Here is a 12,202-nt window from a genome sequence, read left to right on the forward strand (position 1 = left end):
GCCGGCGGGAGTGCGGGGGGGTCAGGATGACAGCAGTGCGCATGTGCGCGCTGGTTGACGACGGTTGACGACGGGTGCGCGCGTCGGCTGGCTAGGTGCGCGCATGCGCTCAGCGTGGGCCGAGCGTTGGCGATGGCGACGGAGTGGGGGCGGGGCGTCGAGTGACAGTGAATGACCAACCCGCGATCGCCCAGCACTTGTGTGGAGATGTACACAGGGACATCTATGTAGCACGGCGCAAAGCAGACTACATACAGTACGCGAAGGCATACTGTACACTCGCTTCACCGAGGACCAAATGCACACACAGTGAAATACGAACATTTATTTCCTTGAAAGGAGAGTTTTAACGAGACTCGACCCTGAATTAAAAGTAATACGCAGATTTTTTTTTAAACAATTCCGTCGGAGGAGTCTTGACTCTTCCTCCCCGTTCCAGGTGATGCCCTCTGATTTCATTTCGCTCCTCAGCGGGGATTTGGATCTCAATTCGCCGAAGAGTGCGTATTCCAAAGGTAAGGGGATATTTAATCACCTCTTTTATTCACTTCTTGTCCTCGGGAGTGAAGTAGAAGATTGCATGGTTTGAGGTAATTTTTTAAGGTTTCCAACCTTCCCAAGCTTTAGGCCGTAACTGAGAAATAGCTGACAGTTATGGGAAGTGCATTGAGATCTAGATTTAATGCACGTCATTTCTAGTACACTTTATTATGGGAATGCACGCGTGGGCTTTTTAGCAAAAGCGTCATATAGGAAATTAAATATTTTCAGTTTGTATTGAATCGTTCCTTTCTCCAAGCAGCCTAACTTGATGAGGAAATATGTGATTGACATTTCTAACCACCTGTCAGGGATCGTAGCTCAGGCCGAAGACAAATGGGTAGGCTGTTCCATCATAATCTGCCTCTTTTGGTAGGTGGATTTGATATTTACAACTTAAATTGGGTTGATTTTACTTGTATCTACTGAGGAACCACGTCACACTACAAAAACAAAACTGCAATTCCGTTTGAAAAATGGTTCAGTTTTATTTCTTCATTGCAAACATTTAACGTTATGTATTATTTTTCATATGGGCTAATTGTAGATTAGGGAACTATTTAGTAGGGAGATTAACGGTGGGTAATGAAGCATAAACAGAAAATACGAGCACCAGTCAGCAACATTCATCATCTGTAGGGAGAATCAACGCATTAAAAGTTAACCCCCCCCCCCCCAGAAATACGAGAAGCCGTCAACAGGTCAATCAGTATCTGCGAGAAGAGAAGCAGAACTGACGTTTAAAACGAAGAGCGCCTCATCGTAGCTGGAAGAGCAAAAAATCAACATATTGTCCGTTGCCTAGAGGAGAAGGTTTGAAAACAGGAAAAAAAATCACATTTAGAAATCACATTGGGGGAAAAAAGTAAACTTTCAAAATTGTGAAGCTTGCGGAATTATTGCGATGGCTTGAAGAGCAGCAAATGTTTTACCACATTTTAAAGGAGGAAGAGAGGAAACGGGGAACTAACAAGTTCTAGAATATTTAGGATGCGATTACTAAACAACTCAAAGTATATATCTGCTCCCTGGGTTGTGAATAAACAGACTTATGGAAATCCAACTTTATTCAAATACTTCCATACATTTTTTAAAGTGTTTTTCAAGCCATTAATAATGATAAAATCTTTCATGATACTTTCGTCTTGATGAGGTATATATTCCAGTACTTTAATTATGAGGAGGGTTAGGGTGATTATTAAATGGAATAATTATAGTAAGTGTATGTAGAGCACTTCTATTTGTGCTACTATAGAAAACAGGTGTTACTGATATGTGCAGAAATTGACATGTGAACATAACATGGCCACTGCCGGCAATGGGATTGAGCATGGATTTATTTTGTGTCAATTGGGTTTGACGTATTACTGGATTTTCTTTAGGGTGTGACTTGTAGAATAGATAAGACTTTTAAATCAGCTCTCTAAGGAGGTTGGTCAGCTGAATAAAGCAGATAGAGTTGGAAGTAATTAACCAACATGGGTTGAGAATTGGTTACTGGAAGCAAAGAATATGAAGAAACATATTAACATTGAGCTGGCAGGCTCTGACTAAGGGGTAACTGCAGGAATCAGGGCATAAAATGTGAAATTATCCATTTTGGTGCACAAAACAGAAAAGTGAAGTTATTTTTAAATGGCAAGAGATTGAATATTGTTTTTATTTGAAGGGACTTGGATGTTCTTGAACATAACCCACTGAAACCTAACATGCAGGTACTTCAGGCAGGCAAATGGTATGTTGGATTTTATTACAAGAGGATTTGAGCACAAGAATTAAGATGTCTTGGTGCAAATATATAGGGCCTTGATGAGGCTGTGCTTGGAGTGCAGTTTTGATGATCTTGCCCACAAAAGGATATACTTGCCATAGTGCATGGGTAGCAAAAATTCACAGGACTGGCAAATGTACCATATGCAAGGAGATTGAGTGGATTAGGCCTGTATTGAAGTTTAGATGAAGGGGAGGAGATCTCATTGCAACAAAAATAATTCTTACAGAGTTCTACAGATTGAAAACAAGATATTTCCCATGGTTTCGAATCTCGGACCAGGGGCAATGGCCCCTGATCAAAGCTATTTAAAACTGAGATGTTACTAGATTTCTTGATGGTGAATCTTTGTAATTGTCAATGTGGAGGATTGTCGAGGCTCAGTCATTAAATTCAATCAAATAAGCATTTGATGGACTTCTGTATATTAAGGGAACCAATGGATATGTGGATAATGTAAGAAAATGGTGTGTTGGTAGAATATCAGCTCTGTTCTTGATGATTGGTGGAACAGGTTCAAAAGGCCAAATGGTCAACTGCTGCTGCTATTTTTTTAGTGAGTCATAATATTATACAGCACCACCACATCCATTCTGACCTTTGTTCTTATGTAAATGAATTGAAACAAAGGTACAACCACAGCTGTGGTGAGGAGGGAAATGGGCAGTCACCTAACATTATGTTCCAAGCACTGCGATATGTCCAATGAAAGATGATGTGCTGTTCCTCAGGCTTATGTTAAATATTGTTGGAGCAGATGATGGAAGTCATAGTTGGAGTGAAATAGATAGTTAAAATGCACATGGAGCTCAGAATTGCCTTTGCAGGCAAACTGGAGGTGTTTCATAGAAAGACATCTACATTTGTATTTGGTTTCTCCATCATAGCTAAGATCACATGAGCACCAGATGCAGTACAGGTTGAAACTCTTTTTTCTGGCACCTTTGGGATCTGACTATGGATATTGTACCTGACTCTCTTCCTCTGAGCAGGAGAAGTGTTCTTTTTAAATGTAGACGTGGTTGGGTGATATAAAGATTCCGAGAACTCTCTGTAATCCCAAAGTTTCCCTAATCAGAATGCTGTCAGCTGAGATCGCCGTTGGCTGAGATTGCAGAGGTTGCACTGGTAGGTTAGTTAGTTAGCTACAGATTTGTGCTGAACTGTGTTAAGGTTAGGTCTTGGTTAGAATTATTTAATTAGTTCAGATTCAAAACATGCCAGACCATGAGAGATTGCTGGACCAGATAATTTCGACCGATGTACTAAATGGGAAGAAGTGCAAGTGATTCACATGGAAGGGATAAATGGACTGATATTGCGCCTCCTGTGGTTGCATGGAAAGGTGTTGTGAGAAGGAGAATGGTTAGTGGAGATAAAAGGGTAAGGAATGGTATACATTTATAAACAAGTTCAGGAGTAGGCCAGTTGGCCCCTCAAGCCTGATCTGCTAGGTGGTAAGAAAATGGCTGATTATTCTTGTTCACAAAACCATTCCTTTCTCCCCTTATTTCAGGTACCCTTGTGGCTTACATTTCTGTCAGTCTCCATCTTGAATATATTCATTGATTCTGCCTCCATTGCACTCTGATAGAGAAAATTCCCAAGATTAAGTACTGTTTGAGAGTAGAAATTTCTCCTATCTGTGAGTATATTACGCCACTGCTTATCCTGAAAATATGCCCTCTTTTTCTAGTTACACAAAGCTAGGGACCATTATTTCAACATTCACCATGTCAATCCACCTCTAACTGATTTTTATTTCCACAAGATTTCCTCTCTGTTTTCTATACTCCAATGAATAGGCCAGGCCTCCTCAATCTTGCTTCGTATGTCAACTCTGAATCAAACTAGCAAACGTTCTTTGTACATATCCAACCAAACCCCTCCTTAAATATGGAAAATGAAGTGCTGCTGCCAATTCGTACTGATTGTGTTCTGTTGATGAGGAAGTCGAGGATCTAGAGGGATGCCCAGAAACCCAGTTCTGTGAGCTTGGTAACCAGCTTTTTTTTAACCAAAAATTATTTAATCAATTATTTACAATAGTATTTACAGTACGAAATAAATCAAAACAAAACCCACCACCATAATGCAAGACAAACAAATATACTAAATAAACTAATATACAACTATATTACAAACCTTATTGAGGATGACTTCCACCCCACTCGGAGCCGAACGGTCCCGGAAATCCCCCAGGGCGCCTGTGGACAGCGAGTAGTCCATCGAAAGTACCACCCCTGCGCGGACGGAACCCCAGAGAAGAGGCAGGCAGCCGGCTCGGGCAGAGCCCTCTTCTGCCTGGCGCCATGACTCGCGGATGGCCAGCTTGGCCAGGCCCAGGAGCAACCCAACCAGGACATCTTCGGCCCTACCCTCTCCCCAATGCACAGGGTGTCCAAAGATGAGGATGGTGGGTGTGATGTTCAGCCAGAAGGCAAGCAGCAGCCCCTTCAGGTATTGGATGAAGGGCTTCAACCTCACACACCATATACACGTGAACACAGACTCTTGCAGCCCGCAAAGGTGGCAGGCGGCTGGCGAGTTTGAACCGTGAGAGAAAAAGGTTGCAAGGGACTCCTCAGTGCAGTACCCTCCACCCCAGGTCCCCGATGTAGAGGGGCAGATTCCCTGCAGAGAGAGACACCCACTGGGGACCCTCTCGCGACCAAAAGACAACACTGACCGCCACTTTGTATTCAGACGGTGGACCAGGGCGAGGAAGTGCAGGGTGTGGAGGAGGAGCCTATACAGGACACCACTCCCTGCGTGGTAACCAGCTTGGAGGGGATCATGGTGTTAAACACTGAGCTGTAGTCTGTGAACTACACCCCGACGTATGTGTTGTTATTGTCCAAGTTGACCAATGCACTCATCCATGCTTCGTTTCCCCCCCCCCCCCCCCCCGGCGGGTCCTCCTTTGTTGTCGGCGGTTCCCTCACGCAATGCAGCCCGTCCACTTTGTCCCTTCTCGACCCCGAGGCCCTGTCCGAGGCCCTACTCTGTTCGAAGCTTCGACCCAACCTCGTCCGTGGGGGCTCTGACTTGTCCTGAGTGGGATTGACATCATTGCTTTATCTTCAAGAGTTTCATTGTGTTTAATGAGTTTGGGAGTTAGTTTCTTAATTACGGACATCTGCATTCGAAACTTGAAATCAGAATTATCCCGGCAAAGTGAAAAATGGGGCCAGGTGCTTCCCTACAGGAAAACAATATCAAGAGGAAAACCATTCTAAATCACTGTTGCAGGTCTCTTATTATAGTGTGGTATTGGCAGAATTTAACTGGGTTGCTTGTCTGTCCTGAACAAGGGATTGAATTGGACTGTAAGAAAGAACAAAGTCCTTTTTGGATTGTTATTTTTATTTCCTTTTGAATATAATAAACTTTTGGGTCACAATTCGATGTGATCCTAACTATCGCAATTAGGTGGTTGGACGTAATGTATTAATCTAGAAAGTAAATTGTAAGCTGTTTAGGTCTATAGTCATTGGTCGAATGTGATCTTTTCCCCAATGTAAGATCAGTGGAGTTGTCAATGAATGGCAGTTGTGAGTGGAAAGCCTGGCTGATACTTCCTTCCCTGAGTAAGCAATTGCAATACCCATCATGAATTTGTGTACCTAACAGCTAACTTAGCACAGATCAGGATTTGGACTAGTGACCTTTTTGTTTATCGTTTTGTTATGCAAGAACTCCTAAATACCTATTCTCAGGAAAAAAAGAAAAAACTGGTTGAATGATATGGATGAGTATTACCTTTTTCATGTATCTCTTGATTTTGAATAGTGTAATTGTGTTGGTAATACATTTGTAATGGCTATTGTGCATTTTTCCTTGATTGCGTCAATAAACAGCCTGGGGGGGAGTGATTGTTTTGTTATCCTATTTGTAGATCTCAGCATTATGGTAAACCAGACAATATCAATGATATACAAAATTACCTGAAATTCCACAAGTTAATATAAGCCTTTTTATTTTTTTAAAAATCGGCAATCTGAAAAGCTGTTCAGATAATATATTCAATCTCTGTACATGTGACAATAATAAGCCTAAACATAATTGAATTTCAAGCTGTCTATAAACTGTAATGATAGCATTTTGAGTCTTTGATACAAAAGTCCATTATCACAAAAGTGAAATATTGTACACATGAGATGCTAAGATAGTTGCCTGATAATTTATGGGCATTGTGATCCCTTTATATTATTCCATTATAAATATTGCCATGCAGCTGATATTTGTGGACAGAGAACAATTTAGCCAACAGTTTACGACTTGTTTTCACATAGCCTAATCACAACCCAATGGTCTGTGTTGCTTTTGCTCTTTATGAACTTGGATGACTGACTTGTAGTCAATTACAAACCTAATTGAGTGGGAGGTTTACAACACTCTTAAAGATAGAATTGATCTACAGCCTTTGTTCAACGGTGTAGTACTTGGGTGATTATTCCATTTTATAGAAAAGGGTTATAAAATCATTAGTTGTTGGTTGCATCCAGCCCAACACCAGTCTGTTTCCAGGAATTTACAGGAATGTATTATTTGCCATATTTTTATTACAAAAAACCCCAAGATTTTGTAATTTCAAATGTTATACTTGTACACTGCAATCACTCTTTTTAAATGCAGTGGAATTAAAAATGATGTTGGTACCAGATATTTGAGACAGGAAAATATACAAGACTTCTGTAACAGAGGGAAAGGTTAGTTGCTAGGGAACAGGATCAACCAAGTGCGTTGATGTTGCATGTTTAAAAATAGCTACAGTGTGATATCTGAATAGCTATCAGTTTGCTCAGAGTGATAATGCTATTGTATCTGGTTTCCATATATTTTATATGGTGTTATAAATAGTTATCTATTTTCAAAGTTAACTATTCATTGTATCCTTTTCTGTTTTTTACTTTTCTTTAATAAATATGGAATTGTTCTAATGAAAAATTGTGCAAGAAATATACATGTGCTTAGCGCATTTTTGAAGAGCATATGTTTAACAAGCCTTGCTGCCAAATACATTGAAAGTCATCAATTATAATTTCTTCACAATATGTGGAGATGCGTTTTGTGATAGGACGGGACATGCAGGTCATGTTGTTGATGACTGCGCCAGGACCTTATAGGTGCTCCTTGTGATGCTTCTTTTCTCCAGGTGATCTGGGGCTGAACCTCTGGATAGGTGAAAAACCATGGCAGTTATTAACATAAAACATAGAAGGTACAGCACATGAACAGGCCTTTGGCCCACAGTTAATGCCAAACATAATGCCAAGACCATCACTTATCTACCTACATATAATCCATATCCATCCATCCTTTGCATATCCATATGTATATCCAAAAGTCTTTTATATATATAGTATAAGAAAATAACTGTGGATGCTGGTACAAATCGAAGGTATTTATTCACAAAATGCTGGAATAACTCAGCAGGTCAGGCAGCATCTCGGGAGAGAAGGAATGGATGACGTTTCGGGTCGAGACCCTTCTTCAGACTGATGTCAGGGGGGCGGGACAAAGGAAGGATATAGGTGGAGACAGGAAGATAGAGGGAGATCTGGGAAGGAGGAGAGGACGAGAGGGACAGAGGAACTATCTAAAGTTGGAGAAGTCGATGTTCATACCACTGGGCTGCAAGCTTTTAAATGCCACGAACCTATCTGCTTTAACCACCACCCTTGTCAGTGCATTCCAGTCACTCACCACTCTTTGTGTTTAAAAAAAACTTGCTTGCACATCTCCTTTAATCTTTGCCCCACTCACCTTAAAGCTATGCCCTCTAGTATTAGATTTTTCCATCCTGGGAAAAGATTCTGACTGTCTACCCTATGTATGCCTCTCATAATTTTATATACTTCTGTCAGGTCTCCCAGCAACATCCGGCATTCCAGAGAAAACAATCACAGTCTGTTCAACCTCTCCCTGTACCTAATACCCCCTAATCCAGGCATCATTCTGGTAAATCTCCTCTGCACCCTTTCCAAAGACTCTACATCCTTCCTGTAATAGGATTACCAGCACTGCACACATTACTCCAAATGTGGCCTAACCAAAGTCCTATAAAGCTGCATCATGGCATCAAGAGTGTTTTATTGTCAGGATCAGTGACATCAGTCTGAAGAAGGGCCGGCCCAAAATGTCCCCCATTCCTTCTCTCCAGAGATGCTGCCTGTCCCGCTGAGTTACTCCAGCATTTTGTGTCTACTTTGTGTTTTATTGTCATATGTCCCTAAATGGAACAATGACATTCTTGCAGCAGTACAACAGAAATGTAAACATAGTACTCTGTGAACACCATATTACACAACAAAAAAGTTCAGTATATAAAAATACAAATAAAACAATAATAATAATAGTGCAAGGACAAAAACAATTCCCCTCGTCTATGTAGTTCTGACTTTAGTTGGAGGTTGTAGAGTTAAATAGCTTGATGGTTGTTGGGAAAAAGCTGCTCCTGAACCTGGATGTTACAGTTTTCAGGCTCCTATACCTTCTTCCCAATGGCAGGGGTGAAATGAGAGCGTGACCAGGGTGGTGTGGTCTCTCGTGCTGGCTGCCTTTCTGTGGCAGCGAGTCCTTAGTGGGGAGGTCAGTACCCATGATGAACTGGGCAGTGTTCACACCACTTTTTGCAATCTTAGTTCTTGGGTGTATGAGTTGCTGCACCAGGCCGCGATATAACCAGTCAATATGTTCTCTACTGTACATATGTAGAAGTTCCGAATCTTCTCAAGAAGTAGAGGCTTTGATTGGCTTTCTATTTGATTCCATCAATGTGCTGAGTCTTGAGATCTACAGAGATATACACGCCCAGGAATTTGAAGTATTTAACTCTCCACCACCTTACTGTCAATGAAGATACATTTGGGGATCCTCGCCCTTCCCCTTCTAAAGTAAACAATCAGTTCCTTGGTTTTGCTGATGTTGAGAGCAAGGTTGTTGTTCTGGTACCATTCGGTCAGTCGGTCATTAATTGTATATGTTCCCTTTACATTTGATCTCCCAAAGTGCAACACCTGACACTTCCTTGGATTAAACCTCATCTGCCATTTCTCTGCCCATTTTTGCAGCTGACCTATATCCCGCTGTATACTTTGGCAGCCTTCCTCAAACCCATGAGCCTAGCAATCTTGGTGTTACCTGCAAACCTACCAACCAACCTGCCTGAATATTGTCCTTCCACTACAGATCTTTGTCTTGTATCAGTAATCCAGTTCCAAATCCATGCGACCAAGTCGTTATTAATCCCATGCATTTTTACCTTCTGGGTCAGCATGCCACGGGGTACTTTATCAAATGCCTTGCTAAAACCATGTACTGCCCTACCCTCATGCATTACCAACATCCACTGCCCTACCCTCATGCATTACCTTCGTCATCTCCTCGAAAAACTCGATCGAGTTAGGAAAACCCAGTATAAAGCCCATCAGTAAAGTACAGTACTGTCTTTAATTTGACTCATTCTCTTCTAATTCGAAGTAAATCCTTTCTTGAAGAATCCTCTACAATAGTTTCCCAACCACTGAAATGAGGCTCACAGACCTACATAAAGAGACAGATGAAGCTTTAACCCTTGCTAGTTCCCACATTTTCATCTTTGGTTTGGGAAAAGAGAGTAGAGTTAAAGGAGAAGTTATTCTGTGCAAGAGTGTAATGGTGCATGGGGCTGGATTAAGTGTCCTTTCAAGAAGTGAAATGTCCTTGGGTCATCCTGGTGAGAGGTGAAGGTGTAGAGGGATCGGGTGTCCAAAATGAAGATAAGCCACTTGGGATCAGGAGATCTGAAAGTGTCAGAGGTAAGCAGGAAGCAAACTGGACAAGGAAAGAAATAATCGAGAGAGGAACCCCAGGCGCTGGGAAAAATGGTAAAACCAGAAAGTAAAAAATTGTTCTCTGTGAGAAGAATAGGTTAGAGCAAAGTGCCTAACAAGTTTGTCCTGATTGAATAGTAAGAAATGGCCTATGCAGGTTTGGAGGCTGTGGAGGAAAGGTTTCCTAATGAAACCTGAAGAAGGGTCTCGACCCGAAACGTCACCCATTCCTTCTCTCCAGAGATGCTGCCTGACCTTCTGAGTTACTCCAGCATTTTGTGAATAAATACCTTCTAATGAAACGAAGTCGGTGTTAGTATCGGAGACTATAGTCAGACTTGGGTGGGCTCATGGTCTAGTGGATTATATTAGTTGGTGTCAGAGAGCTAATGTTCAATCTCTGAGGTAGAGCTCAATTGGCCAAATAACAATACACGTTGAACACTGATTTTCTGGCACCCTCAGTTCCAGAGCCTTTCTGGATTATTTGTTTTTCTGGACCAACGGAGGTCACGTGATAATGAAACATTACACCCCTGCCCACTAATGATACTCCTCATGAGTCTGTAAAGCACCGTGGAATGCCAGAAACTTAATTAAAACAAATATAAAATATAAACTGAATGTGTATGGAATGACCTGCAGACCCATCCCTAGGTCCCACCATCTCCCCGCCGATTAGAGCATTGGCGTTTGACCCCACTCTCGACTCTCAAAGTGCATCAGTGAGCCCTTCTTTACCCACTGCATGTTCTGGTGGCACGGATGTTGTTGCAGCTCATGTTATAGCCCCTGGAGACAGAACTTTCTTTGGGTCGCTGCCCCCTTCTCCCCCCCTCCCCCCCCCCCCCCCCCAACTTCCGCCACTTCCAGCTTCTCCCCCAGAGTCGCCGATATATTCCACCTTGGAAGCGAAGAGAGGGGAGGGAGCCCCATGCTGACCGACCACAGGGGCCACGACGTGAGCCGCAACTACAGCCGTATGAACTGATGAAGAAGGGCTCACTGGTGCAGTCTAGCGACATTGGCGCCTCGTTTTAAAGTGGAACGATGCAGTGCTGGAGTAATAGCTGACTGAATCAGTCTGAGGAATGGTCCCTATGTCACCTATCCATGTTCTCCAGAGATCCTGACCCACTGAATTAATCAGCACTTTGTCCTTGTGGTGAGTGCACCTTGCGAGTCGGGAGTGGGGTTGGAAGCTGGGGCTCTAAACGGCCAGAGGTACGGTGCGAGCTGGGAATGGGTTGGCGGGTCTGTCCACTATATCCGACATCTATTATAAGCGGGTAGTTAAAACAAGGGTTTACAGTATTGTTATTGTGAAACGGGACAGAAGATTAAGAGCATAGTTGATTCTTTCATGACAGAGGGACACGACACGACCAGAAAGAGCGATCATCACTCGCAATGCCATCTGTGGATGCGAACTTGAGCTCTCGTTATTTTGCCTGGATTTATAGGGGTGGGCGGACCATCAGTTACCTGAAAATCGGTGTTCTTACTGTAAATATGGGGATTAAGTTTGAGAGAGTGATAGAAGTGGAAAAATTGAGATGGTTAATGGAATGTTGGCAGTTTGTGATGAGTAGATCAAGCGAGGGTAAGAGGCAGTTGTCCAGGTGGATCGGGATTTCCAAATTTGGGGTAGAACGCGTCCAATGTCCAGGATGAGGGCCTCCAGCTCAGCCCACCTCAGTTCAGAAGTGAGCACAGGAAGAAGAGCTCAACATCATGTCAGCCGTTTTCCTTGGCTGACCAGTATTTCTTGTTTATCAGCATAAGCCTGTCCTGATGAAATTAGTTTGCACACAGTTCAAAAGTTCAACATTGTACAACATTAACAACAACTTGCATTTGCATTGTATCTTTAACATGGTAAAATATCACAAGGCACACTGCAGGGACATTATTAAATTGTGTACTGAGTTACTCATTCAGGAGGATGCTAATGAGTAGCAGGAGTAAGACTATCTTGACATCCTGGCCCCGCAAGCCTGCACCGCCATTTAATAAGTTTATGGCTGATCTGATCATAACCCTATCACCACATTCTATCTACCTAGCTACCTCT

The 12,202-nt window shown here is 42.4% G+C and overlaps 1 protein-coding gene across 2 annotated transcripts in view; it reads left to right on the forward strand.

Annotated features, from left to right (window-relative positions):
* The first annotated feature begins 212 nt into the window (after positions 1–212).
* nfat5b (nuclear factor of activated T cells 5b) overlaps positions 213–12,202 on the forward strand; it is a 131,371-nt gene continuing 119,381 nt past the window's right edge. Inside the window, exon 1 of one of the 2 annotated variants that reach the window (XM_078400795.1) lies at positions 213–515. In XM_078400795.1, the coding sequence (XP_078256921.1) occupies positions 443–515 (73 nt within the window). In that variant the 5' untranslated portion in view covers positions 213–442. Of the gene's footprint in view, positions 516–1,301; positions 1,354–12,202 lie in introns of those variants that run through there. The other variant, XM_078400796.1, reaches the window with a different exon arrangement.

This window comes from Rhinoraja longicauda, chromosome 6 (assembly GCF_053455715.1).
Source record: "Rhinoraja longicauda isolate Sanriku21f chromosome 6, sRhiLon1.1, whole genome shotgun sequence".
Taxonomy (NCBI): Eukaryota; Metazoa; Chordata; class Chondrichthyes; order Rajiformes; family Arhynchobatidae; genus Rhinoraja; species Rhinoraja longicauda.